The 18,256-nt window shown below is 41.9% G+C and overlaps 3 protein-coding genes across 4 annotated transcripts in view; all 3 read right to left on the bottom strand.

Annotated features, from left to right (window-relative positions):
* Nucleotides 1-8,048, bottom strand: part of si:ch211-195o20.7 (cytospin-A) — a 14,688-nt gene extending 6,640 nt beyond the window's left edge. Inside the window, exons 1-4 of the mRNA XM_034858127.1 lie at nucleotides 7,589-8,048; nucleotides 7,041-7,144; nucleotides 4,382-4,975; nucleotides 4,144-4,196 (exon numbers count right to left, since the gene is read on the bottom strand). Coding sequence (XP_034714018.1) covers nucleotides 4,144-4,196; nucleotides 4,382-4,975; nucleotides 7,041-7,080 — 687 coding nt within the window. The 5' untranslated portion in view covers nucleotides 7,081-7,144; nucleotides 7,589-8,048. The remainder of the gene's footprint in view (nucleotides 1-4,143; nucleotides 4,197-4,381; nucleotides 4,976-7,040; nucleotides 7,145-7,588) is intronic.
* An 886-nt stretch (nucleotides 8,049-8,934) lies between these two features.
* On the bottom strand, nucleotides 8,935-13,244 carry zgc:193593 (uncharacterized protein LOC564090 homolog). The gene is made up of 2 exons (XM_034858151.1): nucleotides 12,969-13,244; nucleotides 8,935-11,664 (listed from the first exon to the last, which is right to left on the bottom strand). The coding sequence occupies exons 1-2, from the start codon at nucleotides 13,017-13,019 to the stop codon at nucleotides 11,371-11,373; spliced, it is 345 nt and encodes a 114-aa protein (XP_034714042.1). The 5' UTR covers nucleotides 13,020-13,244; the 3' UTR covers nucleotides 8,935-11,370.
* Nucleotides 13,245-16,345: 3,101 nt separating this feature from the next.
* The window catches only part of LOC117935725 (glutamate-rich protein 1), a 9,977-nt gene continuing 8,066 nt past the window's right edge, over nucleotides 16,346-18,256 (bottom strand). For both annotated transcript variants that reach the window (XM_034858147.1, XM_034858146.1), the window contains exon 6: nucleotides 16,346-16,592. In XM_034858147.1, the coding sequence (XP_034714038.1) occupies nucleotides 16,492-16,592 (101 nt within the window). In that variant the 3' untranslated portion in view covers nucleotides 16,346-16,491. The remainder of the gene's footprint in view (nucleotides 16,593-18,256) is intronic.

Below are 18,256 nucleotides of genomic sequence, written 5' to 3'. Positions count from 1 at the left end.
ACACACACACACACACACACACACACACACACACACACACACACACACACACACACACACTATCTCAATGAGTTTTTTTTGTTGCCAATAATGGTTAGATGTATACACAGTATCAGTTTCACATTTTTGAGGATGATTGATGTAGAAGAAGTTTCCAGTTTCCTTTCTTTAAGAATATTATTGCCTTGAACGTGCAGAAACACTGCCCCAGACATCAAAGGACGCACCCAGAACTAATGAAGCCAGATGGTAAACAATACCGGGACGTTAAAAAACATTAAGCAACCATCATCATAAAATGAGAGAGAGGGAATGAGAAAGAAGTTAAGTAGAAGTTAAAATCATGCAGAGTTTTAATACTGACTGTAGAGCAATACAAGCCAGTAAGATGTGAGGGAGAGCTCAGGCGCGGAGGGGTTTGGGAAGGTTAGTAATTAGATGAAGAATGAATGGAGATGTGGAGGAGGAGGCAATATCTGAGCCAAGTCTCTCCCTCATCTGACCAGTGACTCAAGACCACAGCTGGACCCGATTACACTGAATGCACACACACATATCATATTGCAATCTTCTCTTGCACACATACACCTCACTTATTATTTTACCTTACCAACCAAGTTTTCTCACACAACTACACATTCAGGCTTATTTTAGAGCACATTCACCCTGGAAATATGTCAATTAAAAAGTAGGATAGTTGTCTGTGTTTGGAGAAGTTCTACGTTTAGTACTACTAAAACACCCACTTGGAGTTCTTGTCTTCACAGAGCATTTGTTATCTGGCCGTGGACACTCCAACTGGAGCATGTCTGTTTAAGGAAACCGGAAGGGGCCCTCCTTGAGTTTGCACTCAGATAAGTGTTTGGATTGTCAGTCTTACAACCCACACTCTTATTCCCTCAGGAGCTGACCTAATGCCCTACTGCAAGACCAGATGTGGAATACAGCGCACACCCACTTGTCTATACTCTTGATGCACATCAGAGTTCCTGACAATTCCTGGAAAGGGTCCCGCACACTTGGAGATTGTGTAGTGTGTATGTGTTCCAACCATCTGTCCCTAGTTCACCTCCACACCCAGTCTTTCTAATACATACTTGGGGAAACATCCGAACTTTGCAATGGCTCCTCTCTCCACAGCATGTTGTGTGTATTAAATTAAGTGGTTGAATACATCATTACTGTTAAGGGTAATTTTATCCCCTCTACAGCAGTCACACACAAAATGAGCATAACCACACCAAGTGACACTTAAAATAGCTTGGAAGTGCCTACAAGTTGCGTGTTTAAATGTCTACAGACATCAAAGAGAAAAAAAACAAACTAAATCTTCATTCTACATAAGAACAGCCTCTGCAAACCTCTAGATAAAGGGCCGTTTTGAGTCTGGGTTGAGCTGAGGGGGCCTGGAGATCATTACTGGAAATCTCCAGCAGCGTTAACCTGGAACTTAACCTGGAGCAGTGCTCTGGGATTGACTAAATCACAAATCTGACCACAAACACGACCACACACACACACCGACTGGTGGTGCACATAAGCACAGACAGATGGTACGTCGGATAACATCCTTAGTAGTTTGCTGAACATTGGGTAATCAGACTTTCAGTTTTTCAGACTACAGCTCGGAAATAGATTATGATTGAGGAGAGACAGAAAGACAGGAGCATTTGGGAATGCAGGGATGAAGACAGATTAAAAAGTGCGGGGGTGAGGTTTAGCTGACAAAATGTGACTGGGAGAATAATGGCTGCTTAAATTACACAGAATACAGTTTTTAAAGAAAAAAGGCTTTAGTAACTTGGGGTCAGATGAATGGAAGTGAAAGAGCAGATTAGGAGGCGAGGTAGCCAGATAGAGCAGAGCAGGGGTGGGGAGAAGACTGAGAGAGGAAGTAAGGGATGAGATAGAGAAGAGCAATGCAGCAAAAGCTGGAGTAATTGTTTTGAGTTCTTGTGCACAGAGAGGAGCGGTCAGTTCTCTGATGGAGAAAGAATGAGGTAAGGAACAAAAGGCAAAGAGGCACAGCAAAGGACGGAGGCTTCCACACAAAGCTAAAAAAAACCAATTGCACGAGCCAAGACTTTCAATGCATCTGTACGTGAGTCTTCTGTCTCACGTGGAGAACACACACAGAAACACATGGCCAGTCAGTATTTGCAAACTGCAGCATCCCCCCCCCCCCCCCACACACACACAGCACAAGACAAAACAAGTTTTGTCTCCTCAACAGCCGAATGTGAACCCCCTCCTCTGCACTGCACTCCCAGTCTCTGGCTCGCCACAAAAGGCTCTCAGGACAGCAGAACAGACTGAGAGGGTTCATAGAGTCGAGCTTTGCAGGCTTACATTGCCCTAGCGAGGGCCCATCTAAACACAGTGTTGAAATGCTCCTATTTCTAATACATTAGAAACCTATACCACTGAGAGGTATTAGGCTACCTCTCAGTGGTATACCCCAGTCCCTCTGAAGTTTGGCTGGCCTGTGCAAGGCTTATATTTCCAGGTCCTTTACAGGGATATGGGAAAGTGGAGGAGAAACAAAGAAAAGACAGGAGAGAGCAGGGACTCAATATCAAGTAGAGAAAGCGGTGACAAGGACGTGTGGCGTAGAAGACTACATGATTGCCATGTGTGTAAGATAAGCACTTGGTTGCAATTTAATCACTTAAATAATTCTGATTATAATACATGGCAAAATAAAAAAATAGTAGAGGTAAGGACAGACACAAAGGGACGGTAAAAAACGGTAAAAAAAGAGATGGAGTTTGAGGGAGGCATGCTGCAGGTTATAATTTGTGACAGATCCAGAGGAAGCTGGGAGCTTCTGGCTACAATCCTCATAAGGGAGGGTCAGGAATTGGAACGAACAACTGACAGGAAATGACCGCAGCGTATCACCATCCTCATAAGAGCACAGAACGCCCGAGCAATAGTACTGAAGAATGCTTGCAGAATTATGCATTTTATTGTGCATGGTTTATCTTTAACTTTGGGAACTAATAGTGAATCAATCCAAAACCGCTGGTCAACTGGCCTACTGGACAACCCTCTTCTGCTGGGGTACAAGGAAGAGAAATAAATGTGTGCAGGCAAAAGGTGTCCTGCCAACATTGAAGATGTATGTTCTTCTTTCAAAAAGGAGCCACAAGCATATGCAACTACTTATGATCAACTCTACAAGTACGAGCTACAAAAAACTCAAAGATGTTTCTCTTTTGGTCCTCTGAAGAGAAGCCGAGGACAGGAAGATCTTCATTAGCAAAGCTGCAGCTCCCAGCGGGGCCCAGTCCAAGGAATATTGTAATAGTGGGGGGATGGAGGGTGACAGGGTGTGTTTTGGTGTTATCTCCTGGATGAAAGGTCACAAGCACTATTCTGACTTATGTATAATTGGAGTGAGAGACATCCTGTTTACATTTCTATACTTATCCACTGTTGTCTTTCAAGTGTTTTGGCAAAAAAAAGTTTGCTTCATGTTTGGAAAACAGGACTTGAGATAGCAGAAGGTACATTTTTAGTGGGAAATGCAAGACAAGCTTTGATATAAATGCTCAAAAATTGCATCCACTAGAAGACTTTTCTTTTTCTTTTCTGTCAATATTGTCCCTAATTGACTATTCCCAAAGCCCTGCTCCTCTCAGTTACCAAAGTATGTCTGTCAAGACACACTCTTTGAAAGTTTTAGTAATTTTAGAAACCCCTTTAATGTTTTCAGCTGACTCGTTTTAAAATGAGAACCATGTAAAATTGGTCTTAAATTAGCACTTGGCAGCTACATACATTACAGTAGTAGTGGTATTGAGCTACATAGCCGAACATATCCATGCCTAACACTATTTTTCTTGTAGTTTTAGCTTTGGAATTGCTGGAACAGAAGACAACACATTCCAAACTGTTAATATTTGAAGTTTAGATCGTAATACAGCTCCATGCACACTGCTTCAATGTAGAGACATCCAAAACTGGACAAGCATAGCGGGCCTACATACAATTGCTAAGCTAAGAGATTGGACAATCGCTGTTTGGGGAAGTGGGTTTAGTGATTGGTAAATTCCCATTAGTATCACACTGAAAACACAGCCATAAATTAAAGAAGAAGAAACTGGCCAGAGTATTTAAAAAAACAAAACTGAATCTCACCTGTAAAGTACTCTTCAAATTCTTTACTTCTGTCAGTAGATGTTTTAGTATCTCTGAGGGAAGGATGCAGAAATGTCAGAAGACAACATCAAAATGACAAGGAAATGTATTTGCGCATCTTAAAATAGGGAAATGTTAGTCCCACAATGAAATGGCAAGTTTTTGTGCTCAAATAAAATTTCTGCTGACGGGAAAATTATTCTTTGGCAGTATATGCATTATTTTGTTTACATCTTACCTGCTGTGTTTGTGGCCCCATCCAGGCTGGCATTGATACCCAGTGTTGTACTAGACTCCTCCAGCAGCTTCTGCAGCTCCTCACCCAGGCTGCCCCCCGCCTCGTGAGCGGGCAGTAAAGACTGACTCAGACCACTGTCCCTTTCCCTCCAGTTCTGCCCAGAAAAGCCGCCCACCACCACAGGTGAGGGACTCCATGTAGAAGAGGGGCTCTTTGTAGTCTGCCCCTGGGAGACCAGAGGCCGAGGGGTGGAGGTAGGGGGACCCCCATTCCTCCTAAAAGCAACTTGTTCTTTACCCACAATACTTTGTGGCTTGCTGTGCAGGGGGCTAACTCCAGGGCCAATGGTGGAGCTATTTGAACTGACTGGTGGATGGGGCCTCCAATCAGGAGGGGGACTGGAAGGGGTAGTGCTGGACTGTACTTTCTTCCCACTGGATGTTAGGACTGGGATTGGAGGTGGAGATGAAACCGGCGCTGCAGGGGAAGGTTGAGGTGAGGTAGGGGGTAGGAGTTGGGAGGCATCGGGCATCAAAGGAAGCCCATTACTCTGTGGAGAAGCAGGAGGAGTGTGGAAACTATCACCATGGGCCCCTAAAGAAGAGTAACAATTGAGTTCAGATGAAATAATAACAAATAAATTAACATTAATATATGTTGTCCGCTATAATGTTTCTCAAAAAAAAAATTACCTCAGTAAAATTACACCTACTCCTTCTCCCTTGTACTTCACTGATGTCCACTCAAAATGTATGTGAACTGGAGGTGATAACTTTCCACAACACACTTAAAAAGGTCCAATGTGAAGGAGTTTCTCCCATCCAGTGCTGAGATCATATATCACAATTAAATCTCTTGCGCTACACAGTTCAAAGTACGTATTACAGCTACCATAGCCTTCATGCTTCAAAATGCCGGTCTCTTGCTCTTTTCAACATTCTTTTTCTTATTCTGGGCAAAGAAGAAGTTTGGATTTTAAATATATATGGTCCTTCACGTTTCCTTCTGTAAACTTGCCGGTGCCGGTAGCAACAGTACCCATTAGCTGCACCTGGGAGTTTATCATGCGACAGTGAAAACGCAAAAGGCGTAGCAATATGTCCTGTATGTCCCTTACCGGCTAACATATTTCAAGATAGCGCACAACTACGGAGAGTCTACCACAGTTCATGCAAATGAAAATTTAAAATGTAAAGCTAATAGGAATACTTGGATTTGATGGTGGTGGTAAACAGTGCAAAAAGTACAAGTTTGTGAACAACTTAACATGTTACATACTTTTAAGTATAAGCCTTTAAGTGCAAGTGGCATAATGAACTGTGATTGGCTTCCAAAAAAATCATGATGTCACAAAATCATGCTGGTCTTAAACGGAGATTGAAGGTGAGCACAGAGAAACGTTCCTCTTTCAGCAGATGAATGTAAAAACAGCATTTTTTCGATGCAATTTTTTCTAGTGTCAAACTCTGCACGTAAATCATTTTGCTCAGAGAAGGCCAAACATTCAAGTGAAGCATCAATTAAATAAACATGTTTTACAAGGATTTGAGCTTTAAATTTCTGAATAATTGTGGCAGACAGATTTAAAGAACTGACAGAGAAACTGAATCATGAACAGACTGAAGAAAACAGTTTAATGGTCACTAGTCTAGCATGTTGACACTAAAAAAATAAAAAATAAACACCATTCAGTGTAATGACCGGACCAGAAAACCAGGCCATGCCCCTGAAGATGAATGCGTTAATGCAACACATTCCTCTTGACTTGCTCATCCACAATGTTGTGTGACACTCATTCTCCAAATTCAGGACCAAATGTTTCCTATACACAGACCAATTTGCAGCAGTCAGGGGCAAATACATTTCTTAACTTGACACAATAGCAATAATATTTAAGTTATTTTTGCTTTTTGACTCTCTTCCTTAACACAGGCCGCCAATAATAACTTTAGAAACTATGGCAACCACCGGGCCTCATGTCTCCTTCTTTCTTTTCTTTTCCTTGTTTGGACAAGAGCCTGACTGAAAGCAAAACTAACATTTTTTTTTATTTTTCTTAAATTATCTAAGAGACACCACCTGCAGTAAGGCCAAATCATTGGGAAAGAATGACAGGATTGTCTAATAACTTTCTCATGCCACCCCTGCTTTTTACTTCTTCATTCCAAGCCCTAATGTGCTTGTCCAACCATGCGCACGGGTGGCAGATTTACTGAATGAGAGAGTGTTTGTGTGTGTGTGTGTGTGTGTGTGTGTGTGTGTGTGTGTGTGTGTGTGTGTGTATGTGTGTGAGATACCATTAGGCTTTCTATGATTAATCCGTTGCCCTTGTGCTGAGCCGGGGAATTCTGTCGATTCATCACAGCTGGCCCAGCAGGGCCAGAACGAATCACATAGGGATGCGAGGAGAATGACGACTCACTGTGCAACACACAGGAGGGCTGCCAAGATTCCTGTTGCCGCTCAGCACACACACTTTCAGCTTGCTTTTTCTTTTGTGGCCTTCTATTTCCTAATTACTCCTTATCCAACCCTCTTTCATGGTCTCCTCACTCTTCCTGTATCTCTTCTTTTTTTTTTTACACTGTTTCATCCTCCTACTACACACAGTTCAAGCTCATTGTTGTGTGAATGTGTGTGTTTTTGTATGTTGACCTACCTGAGGGTCCATGGCCGTCCTTGCTGGAAAAGTTACCCATACTGCAGTAATTGGGCTTGGGGCCACTGATAGAGCCCTGCAGTTGCTTGCTCGTTCACTCAGCCCTGACCACAGTAAAAAACACACACACACACACACACACACACACACACATACACATTTCGTGACTGCAGCTCTGAACAGAACCAACTTTCATTTTTAAAATCATGTTAAAAATAGACAGATGGAGGTTACTTTTAAGTCTACGTTACAAACATAGAGGTAAATACATCTGAATTAGTACAAACTGTGCACGAAAAAGGCGTCAAAACCGTCAAGTACTGACGGAACAATTCAACTGTTGGTCCAAAACAAATGTGATAAAACGTAGCATCATTTTCTTCAAACGCCATTGACGTTACCGCGCCATCAAAGCTTCAACATAGAAACTCGGATAAAGTTTGCCTCCAAGAGTTTGAAAACGTCTTAAGAAAAGTAACCTAACTTTTCGCCCACTACGTTGAAAGCGACACATTTCATTTGGAGAAAAATACGAAGTGGATACAAACCCTTGAAAGCGGATATATATGTCCTAAATTCTCCTGTTCGGCGATTAGTAAACTCTTCTTCTCCACGAGTTGCGTCTTTCACCACAACTCAACCAAGCACACTGACCTGGTGTGTCCTCGCGGAGGAGCGGGAATGGCATATAGACTGCATTCCCTTTGAATAACGTGTAATCCTCTCAGCAGCATTTAGCTGCTGAAAGTATCCTAATAAGAAAACAATAACGATTTAAATCCGCACGTTTAACCAAAGAGCGAAAAAATAAACTCTGAACATCGATGACCGCTGGCGCGGATAACCCCTTGATGTATCCACTGGAGGGCACTGTTAGGCCGCGTTATAAGGATCTGTCAACGCTGGGATGTGGTGGTTCTTTGTACCTCTTGACTTAAAGTATGAAGCTGGCTTTCACAGGCTAATGGCCCACTGACCTTCTGTAGCCTACCAGACAGCTCCAGGCTGAAACAGTCTATTGGACCTTTTCTTTTACATCTCCAATCTGAGTGATTCAAACTAAGCTCATAAATGCTTACTATTTATTAGTGCATCAGTGCAACTATTGGATTTGCATCAATCTGTACATTCGAATAATAAAAGGTTCCTCTGTTAAATTCCAGAGTTGAGTGAAAGTCAACACTTGCACATTTCATTAGATATTGCTCATTATACAAATAGTACCAACTCTCTTTTCTCCATTTCCTTTTAAAAAGGTTTTTAAACTTGTCACAAGTCTCTACATTGTATCAATGCTGGTGTTTAGTAAGCTGAAACATTTAAGTCTGCTTAAATGGGCTCTTTTCTTGTAATCAAAAATGTAATGAATGCCTTATTTTGTACAATCTGTAAACAGGCCTATTTGCTGTTCACTAATGTGTAGCCTTTAATTGCAACTCCATTGTAGGTGACATTAATAAATGTGGTTGGAAGTTTCATGTTTGACACAAATAAAACAGATGAATAAACAATGGTAAATATTTGTACATTGTCTACTTTATGCAGTCTAAAGCATCAATGCCCGTATCTGCTACTGCACTTTGGATAAACAACCGCTTTAAGGTAGTAATATGAAACTCAAGACATGTTCAACCCTTCCCAATTTATTACCTTACCTTATCTTCCATATTTGAGAGTCTATAGTTTTAGCTAATGTAGCTCACAATATGTCATGTGGATTGTTAGTTCTCCATACAATGGAGCATGGCCCATCGTTGATAACCTGTGGTCTACAGCATACTGGAAGTGTGGGTATCTGAATTCTAAACGACTGAATGATTCAGCTATTAAGAGTTATAAAAACAGCGTCTAATCTTTTTAAGCCCTATTACAGCAAAACAGTATGAATTGCACATTGACTAAACATATTTATTTCTTGGTACAAAAAGCACAACTTCATCGGACAACACTGTACAAAAACAATCTGACCCACAGGTGGGACTAAGTGCAACAGTAGAGCAGCATGTTTGCCAAATGCTTTTATTTCATCAATGTCTTTCAACATCTTTTCATTAATTATTAATTATATTGCTAACAGAATAAATCTCTCCTTTAATGAGCTCATGCAGCTGAAGTCGAGTTTGTGGACCTTTACAGAATGAAATGAATGAGCACTGATGCACAACAAGCTAACAGATTAATTGTGTGCTTTCAAACATATTCCACATATTATTCCAACAACAAACATGTTTACAGATATTGATTTGTGAGTGCAGTGTCTTGGCAGTTCTCCTTAATAAACTGCACAATGCTGCAGTGACGAGTAAAGCTTTACCCCACTCTCTGATTGAGATCAATAGGTTTCCACAGTGCTCTGTGCTCACGGTGCACCACTGCAGTATAGCGAGAATCCATCAAAAGCAGCCAGGTGCATTACAAAACCTCCAGTCCCCACTCTCATTGGTTTCACACTCATGGAAGTGCAATACCTGAAAATGACTATAAAATGCAGGTCGCGCCAGTGTGACAAATAGTTTCAGATTTAGATTTTAGAAACGGTGAAGTTATACATGTATGTCAATCTTCACATTTAAAAGTCCCAATTTACTCTCTAATCTTCCTTTAGACGTATATAGTAATACATAGTATCCTGTTGTTTTCAGACCATCACAATCCAATTACAAAATTGATTATGGCTGGCAGTCTCTATCCAGAGCAAGGGAACCAATTCTTTGTTCAGTGTCTGATGCCAGTTGGAGCCATTGGCCCCCTCTGCTGAATGGATTATGTACATTTCTTCTGGAGGGCGCACTATTTGGGGAGACAAAACGCTGGTCCAATTTGGCAGACGGACAAGGATGGCTCTTAAACAATGAGAAAATTGATTACAAGGTCTGGCTGACCTCTAAGTGATGAAAAACTTAATTTTCTCATCATCTTCATTCTTCACAACTTTCAAGAGTACTGAGGAACCTCCTCCTCCACCTCCTGTCCCCATGCTTGCGGAGAAATACGTTTTTTAAATATTCATAGTCAAAATAGGAGGCAGTAAATATAAAGACAGTATGACCCTGTGTTATCCATAGCAAGGCACAGCACACATTCTCAACCACGCTCAGTGCCTCGCCAAATCTCAAGTCCCTTTTCACTGCTATATTTTTTTCTTGTCAACACAAAAAGAAAACACCATACTATAATGGAATAAATCCGTGTATGGCAGTGGGACAAATGGTGGACACTGCAGGGGGAATGGTACAAAGTTGGAATGCACAGGGACTGCCTGCCTCTCACAGGTCCTCGCCTCTAATACCAGATTAGGGAAAGTCGTATGTTGCCAGGAATGATTTTTCCACCTGGGTTAATCCGCACAAAGGACACAGGCTTTTCCAGGAGAAATCACCCTTCTACCTTGCTTGCTTGCCACCCGCAGCGTCTCAGTTAAGGGAAATTAGGATTCATAATCCAGAAAAGTGTATTTGTGTTGTTTATGTGACCCTGGTTGTGATATCAAATGCACTTTATTCTACTTAAAGAAGCGGTTTCAATCCACAAAAACGCCCTGCCACTCAGCTATTCTTTCACCACTTTGACCAAACCCTTGGAGAATTAAACTTTTCTGAGCCCAGTAAGCACCAGTCACTGTTTCAGCCACAAAGCCAACCTGTGTCTTTCCCCATCCAATCTTGATTGACAGCCGGTAAACAGGCGGCGCCAGCAAGCGCCAAGGCTTGTTGATGGATGGCACCTGCAACTCCTCAGAGGAAATCAATTGAAGTCATGGGCAGGGATGGGGTGCTCAAGCACTTACACATGGCTGTCTGCCTGGGGAGGGAAGAGGAGGGGACAGGGAGAGTTGCCAACCATTTGTGTACAGAAGGACACTGCCAAGCGCCATTCCCTTCACACCAGGCTAGGCTCAAAAAGACACACAATGTCTCCAAATTTAACACGTTAGCTCCTTCAACTTAGCTCCTACATTCAAATGTATATGGGAAGTTCCCGCATCATTACGTACTCATCCAATCTTTCATGTAGCTACGTGCCCTCTCAGTGCATGATATTCTCTATTTTTGAGTAATTGATGCAATCCAATAGTATTCCACACTAACAATCTAATTTCATCTATTTTTGTATGTGTTGCACTATTTACAGGATTCATTACATAAGACATCTAACTCACTGCGAACATAAAGGTTGAGGTCAGTCAAATATCCACACTTGCACATCATCAGAGAGCACATGGGCCACACTGGGGGCCAGCATAGCTACAATCTTAGTTGTGCATAAGTGTAGTTACCGGAGCTCAACCTTTGTGATGGCCAATCTACACCCAACCTAGCATCAAAGGGAATTATTTCACCGGGACTTTCTGGCCCACAAAGGATGGAGGTGGGATCTCCTGGCAAGCAACGGTCTGGCGATTCACATCCAGGAAGGGGGTCCTATGGGCCACTGTGCACACCATGCTGGCATCAGTGTGTGTGCCAACCCACTGCAGCACACGGGCGGAGGGCCGGTGGTAGAGGGCCAGCTGCCTGGAGCTGTAACCACACATCCCGATCCCCACGGCCCCCAGCAGCACAGCCAGGCCAGGCATGGTCCTCTCAGCTGGAGGCGTCACAGCCACGTTGTGGTAGGCCTGGGTCTGAAAGGGGAAAAAAGTGGAGGGTGAAATATAATCAGAGGAATTTTGGATTCCTTTGGTATTGTGTGAGTATTACGGATAAGATCAAAGAAGTTCAGAAATAATACAACTTCCTGGCAAACAATGACCAAAGAGATTTTTTAGAATACTTAGAAGTGCTAAGTTTATGCATGGATGAAGATTAATTATAGGCCTTTACAAGACAGGAGGACAACATGCTCAAAAGCCCCTTTTTTATTTGTTCACATCAAATAGCTGAGCTAGAATGTGCTCACCTCAGATCCTGCCTCATCTAGCCCTCCCAACAATCCCACAGATTAAAAACTCATTTACCAAATTGCGTTCTGTCTCTTTTGACAAACAAAAGGCTCATCTATTTTGTGACAAGGGCAATTTCCTCAGTAGGCCCTTGACAATTATAAAGAGCATAGTGGAACAAATAATAGAAACATAATAGTTTCAAATGGAGCTGTGTCACAGACAGTTAAGAAGCCATTCATGGAGCTCACTTAACCGGTTCCTATTTCAATTTACAATGCAATGGACTGTCACAGGCTAGGATTTCTCCATGGTTTGTGACAAACAGCACCAGAAAGGTGATTGTGTTTTGTGAGCTAAAACAAAAGGCATACTGGAAAAGAAGCCTGGATCAAACTCTTATTTGTGGATGGTGTGTATATATGACATAATACTACTGTCTTTCATCATCTTGATCTGTTGAGACAGTAGACTAAATAAATGGCTGCACAACACTTAGTAAAACCAACTTGCTGTGTGCACCATGAACGTTTGTAAGTACCCATAAAACTGGCACCTTGCAAACACTACATTAGATCAATGGTTGCTCTCAGAACTGTCAAATTTATTTCATCCGCCGCTTTCTTCTACTCCTTAAGGACCAGTAGAGGCAGAGCATGCCAAGCACCGTGTAATCTAGACTTCAAACCCAAGACATTGAGTGGGCTTTCTGCCTTTTTGTTTTTAGGTTCTTAAATCAAAAGAAGTTGCATGATGCAGAACAACTGCAATAAAGTGCAATCCACTTCTGCTTCTAAGATCATTGGCAAGCAACTTCATATGACATAGCACTTTGTTTCTGTTATCCAGCAGATGCAATGACAGACAGCTTTAGTTTCACTACGCACCTAAGAGTAAAACTATTCAGTTGTTGGTTCCTGCCAGGATGACTCTAAATCTTGTTCACCTTTATAACAATGCAGCATCGAAGGATCCCAACAAGTTTCACTTTATTTTATGAATAAAAACAATTGAACTCCTCCAAAACTGCCACTGCTCACACTTACCTGCAGCAGCCTGATGTAGCCTGGTGTCAGTCTTGGGACCCTGAAAAACATTTTGGCGCGTTCCGTGACGGTCTACTTGTTAAATCAGGAATGAGTTCAGGGCCAGATAACACTTGGCTATCTATTTTTCTCAAACTCCTGGAGTTTGGGACTCCAAGGACGGGAAACCCACTGACAGAGGGTCTGTCCGGGTGTGTGCTTGGACACTTCAATCTGTGCTAAGCTATCTGATGCAGGACAGCCTGCTAAATCCTTATATTGTCTTCTGCCTGTCTTTACATAACAGGCGGTCTGCAGGTGGTGTGTCTAAGGGGATTACAGGAACTGGCACAGAGATAAAGAAGTCTGTGTAAACAGAAGGAAAGCTGAATGGAGTGAAGGGCTGGATGATACTCAAATATCACAGTATATAATAACGTATAGTTATAGAGTCATATTGAAATTAATGACTCCAAGGGAGCTGTAAATAAAAACAAAAAAGCTATTGGGTTGCATTTTGGTTTAAAAGTTTATTCTAATGCATACATTAGTCAAATAAATATTTAATATTATTAAATAAATTCATCTTAATGATGTCATTTCTTGGCTTCTCTGGGCGTTTGACATCAAAACAAAGTGAAAAATGATGATTGAGGTGTTAAATAATTTAGTTGAAGTGCATTATATCAAGAGTAACTGATTTCTGACTTCAGCAGTTCCTTTAATGGCTTTATACAGAAGGCCCAAGTCATTTGAAGTCAGAGCCACTGGAACTTGTTTGAATCTACCAAGTGGGTTGATTTGGATGTTTTTTTACTGTTGATGTTGAGTATGGCCTCTCTCGCCATGTCAGCAAATTTCTTTAAGCTTTAATATCCTTCCTGGCCTTGGGGTCCTTGACTCAGCGTGAGGTCTTATAATGAGGTAGCTGTGCTGATAACGTCTCTCGCTGGACGAGAGGAATTCTCTCCAGTGAGGGCAGCCAACAATGACCTTATTCTCATCTCTGGTAATAGACCAAAATCTGCCTCCTAGCTCATGCATTAATACTGCAAAGTCACAAAACTGAAACTTGTGATGCTGACTGCCTTTTAAGAACAAAAAGTATTTTAGGAGAAAAATTAAAACAACTTCAATGAAAAGTGGTGGATCAAATAGACAGACTGATATCCCAGAGAGAGCCAAACCACTTGCATGGCTAAAAAAAGAAAAATGCATTAAAACCACTAATGATCACCTTTATATTTATGTTATATAAGCATGTCAGGTAATGTGCTATTTGCCCTTATTGTCTTGACTGGCTAATGCCCGTAGAATGAGCCCCTAAGCTCCCATCTGACAGCACCTGGAGCGTCCTTCCATGAAAAGAGGCTACAGATGGCGGCCCTCCTTCTAATTGTATACACAAAAACACAAAACACAAACACACAGAGAGAGAGAGCTGTGTGTTACAGTATAACATGCTTGTCTACTGGGGCATCCCAGTTCTGGACAGTCCCTTTCGAGCTGGTGCGTGACAGACAACTCTCATCACAATGGCACCTTCCATCTGAGATTACTCTCTGCCCTTTCCCTGAACTCATGCCCTGGCATTGAGACATGAGCACATGTTTTAAAATAGATTATCAGCGACGGTGATGCAGAAGGTACTGGCTCCCAAGGTCCATCAACAACATATCGTGTTGCTATATTGAGCATATAGTTAGATAAGAGCAACAAAGTAGGTGTGGGGATCAAATAATGGTATCGACAGTATTGCCTGCCTGAACACTATTAAGTAACCCAGAGCAGTTAGGTGAAACAGCTCATTTTAAAAAAGGCATGTGGAATAGCAACTTGGTTGGAAATTGATTTGTGGTGAGTGTACTGTGTATAATTGAGGAGCTATTAGGTTAACTGGCTGGGCTTGAATGCCATTACATCTGCAAAGACATACTTGAGCTCCGGCAGAACTGACATTTGCTTCTCTGGCCATTAGAAGGTTAGGTGAGGAGGATGGACGCTATGTTAATACCAGTTAAATGTTAGATTCATTTACAACTTGAACAAACAAAGATGTAATTAACAACTTGGTCGATAATGATAACTTCAAGTTTACAATACTTAAGATGGGCCAAAGGATTTGCCTAGCTCAGGATTAACTGACTTTGTTTTGTACAATATAAGGCAAAAAGGTGCACAATGGCCAAAATGATAATCACGATTATTTTTGATCAATATTGTGATCACGATTAATTACCACGATTATTTGTTGATTTTAACCAAGACATATTTTATTGTCACAAAGGCTATTTATAACTGCTTTCACATTCATATTATGCTACATTCTTCTGATGTTGAAGTTGTATGTTGTATAGCCATACGGCTGCAATACATGACAATCTGAAACAAATAGCGTAGGATTTATTTTGTTTTTGTATCTCTGAGAAAGCTCTTTCACTTGTTTTCAACAATAACAGATTAAAAGAGCTAGGGAGAGAGAGGGAGTGCAATGGACTCTGAATGACGGCTGACTCATTATGAATGGGTCCAGCACGGGTCGAATGGCGGGTCAGCAGAATTACACACGACGTGTGTATGAAATGTCTGTATCTTCACTTCGCTGCATTTTTATGAACTATGGTATTCGGGCCATGGGTCACATCTCTTGCAGGTCCAGCAGGCTCCGTCTCAACCACTATTTATCTGCAAACTAAAGTTAGTTGCATTCAATGACTATTTCTGTGTTTTTCGCTGTGGCGGCCGCGATAGCAGAGTTACCAGTGGAAACACTGGTACAAATACAGGTTTGCCTTGCATGCTTAACAATATACAGCTGTGTTAATAACAATTAAAACTGTGGACAAATGTCAGAAGTGTGGACCGGCGCAGCTCTGTGGCGGGGCTGCGCGGAGAGAAAGAGGAGAGAGAGAGTAGAGGAGAGGAGAGATCCAACACAGGCACGGCTTTAAAGAAGAAATGGGTCATGTAACGCAAAATTAAACCATATCCATTTAAACAACACTGCAGCGGATGCGAGGACATTAGGTGCACCGGTGCGTCCTAGAGGAAAAATATTACTCGCGCCCTAGAGCCCTGTGAGCCAACAGACACGACTACCACTGGTCACTGCGGTTGTCTGAAAAACAACACAGACGGGACAAAATGTTGCGTTTACTGGTAAACTGGATTTTTTTGTCCTCTGTGACTGTCTATATCTAGAAAGTAAGCTGCGCGGTGGATGGAACAACTTTGACTGGCACATGATCAGACATGGGTTTACAGAGCGGTAGATTGGCTTTGCAAAAAATCCTGGAGCGTTCTATAAAATGACACATTCAAAATAGTGATTAAAATTTGATAAGTTGTGCAGCCCTAATAAAAGGTATTTTGACAAAGGCATTAATCAAATTAAAAAACATATTCAATTAAACAAATATTTTATGCAGCATCATATAAAGTCTAACATCATGAAATGTGGTACATAATTAGAACATTCTAAAGTGATGGAGTACAGCAGAAATGATCCTTCAGTAGAGTCTCTGAAACAGTGTGAGTCACTGTCTCATGGGTGCATTGTAGAAAGCTCTGTCTTCTTGTCTCCCTGCATTGGAAGAATGTCTGTGATCAAGTACTGGAACAGTGAAACGACCGCAGTGGTTTCCTCTAAAAACACAAAGAGACAGAGAGCAACATTTCAGTTACAGCTGACAACACAATACCAGAGGAGCAGTCTGTGTTTTCACCAAAGAAACTTATTTGCGGTTCTATTTTCAGCATAATAAATCAAAATCCCCAGCCAGTGTTCAAATGTGGTCCCTACATCTCTGCATGTAGACATTCAACCCGTCTGTCTACCATCCGAGATTGAATCTTTCTTTAACTTACTCTTGACAAGTTAAAATTAAATTTAGTGAATCTATACTATGAACAGTATAAAAGAGGAGCAGTCAAGCCAATGTCATTCATGAGAGGAACTCCAGGGTGCAGTAAAATATGCTCAAAGGAAATCTGCTGCAATGGATTGCCACTGCAAGGGGAGATAGAGCGAGGAGAGCGTTAGTGAACTCACTTGAGGCACACCTCTCCACAAAGTACATGGATTAGCTCCAGCATGGCAGTGGGTTACATTAGAATGCAAAATGCTGCATTAACAAGGTTGGTGATAGTCAAAGATGTCAAATCATTTCAAATTGACAAACTGGAGCGATTCATAAATGTCAAATACAGCAAGAATGCCAGTGTCTTCACCTAAAATACTAACATAGCAAAGATCAGTAAAGTGAACGTAAATCTTTTCGAACTAGAAAGATTTATTCACAAGGAATTCTGCTCTGATTCAATCTGCACTTGGATGTAAAATCAGCAGCATTTAAAAATAGTAAATCGAAGCATGACTCATACAATGTGAGGCGGTGGGAAGGGGGGTTAGAAAAGCTTTTAGGCAGCTGTGGAGCAGGTGCATGGAGAGGATAGGCATAACTAACGCAGGCCATATTGTGGGCTCTGCTTGGGAAATAGCAACTTTTTTCCTACATGGTGTTGTCTTGGCGACAGGAACAGGTGGAGGCAAGCAGCGCTTTCTTGGCCACCAATACAGCAGTGGCCTAAATCTCCTGGCTGGCCTCTCTCGCTCTACCTCTCCCTCTATTTCTCCAACATATATACACTTGTGTGTGCGACAGCAGCAAAGTCCCTGCTGATCCTATTATGCAGCCAGCCTGCTAGCCACACATGCAAACGCACAAACACACGCACAGGTGAAAAACATGTGTCGTGGGACACATGAGTTGTTTTGGCTTTTAAAAGACTAAATGCAAGATGAGCAAGTTGAAACATGTTAGTTAACTCATTGGAGTTCACCTGTGTGTGAGGTAGAGGATGGAAAAGGTCTGCTCTAGTTTTGCAAATTAGGGACAGGTGCTTACAAGTAAAGGCTGATGAAGGCGAGTAAGGGCAGGCAAAAACGAAATATCATTGGAAGGGCACAATGAACAGAAGGCAAGCACAGATAGACAGAGGCATGCCTGTAGGGACAGGTCAATTAAAAGGTCCCATGGCATGAAAATTTCACAGAGGTTTTTTAACATTAACATGCGTTCCCCCAGCCTGCATATGGTCCCCCAGTGGCTAGAAATGGCAATAGGTGTAAACCAAGCCTTTGAGAAAATGAAAGCTCAGCTGGGCCACGCTGGAAACTTGGCCCTTATGAAATTATATCATAAGGGGCAAGGTTACTTCCCCTTTCTCTGCTTTGCCCGCCCAGAGAATTTGGCCCATCCATGAGCAAGAGGCATCATGGCTTTCAGACAAGCAAAGTGGTAGTTGGT

This window comes from Etheostoma cragini, chromosome 20, assembly GCF_013103735.1.
Source record: "Etheostoma cragini isolate CJK2018 chromosome 20, CSU_Ecrag_1.0, whole genome shotgun sequence".
NCBI lineage: Eukaryota > Metazoa > Chordata > Actinopteri > Perciformes > Percidae > Etheostoma > Etheostoma cragini.
The sequence above is the reverse complement of the archived record's forward strand: the minus strand, read 5'-3'. Positions and strand labels throughout refer to the sequence as shown.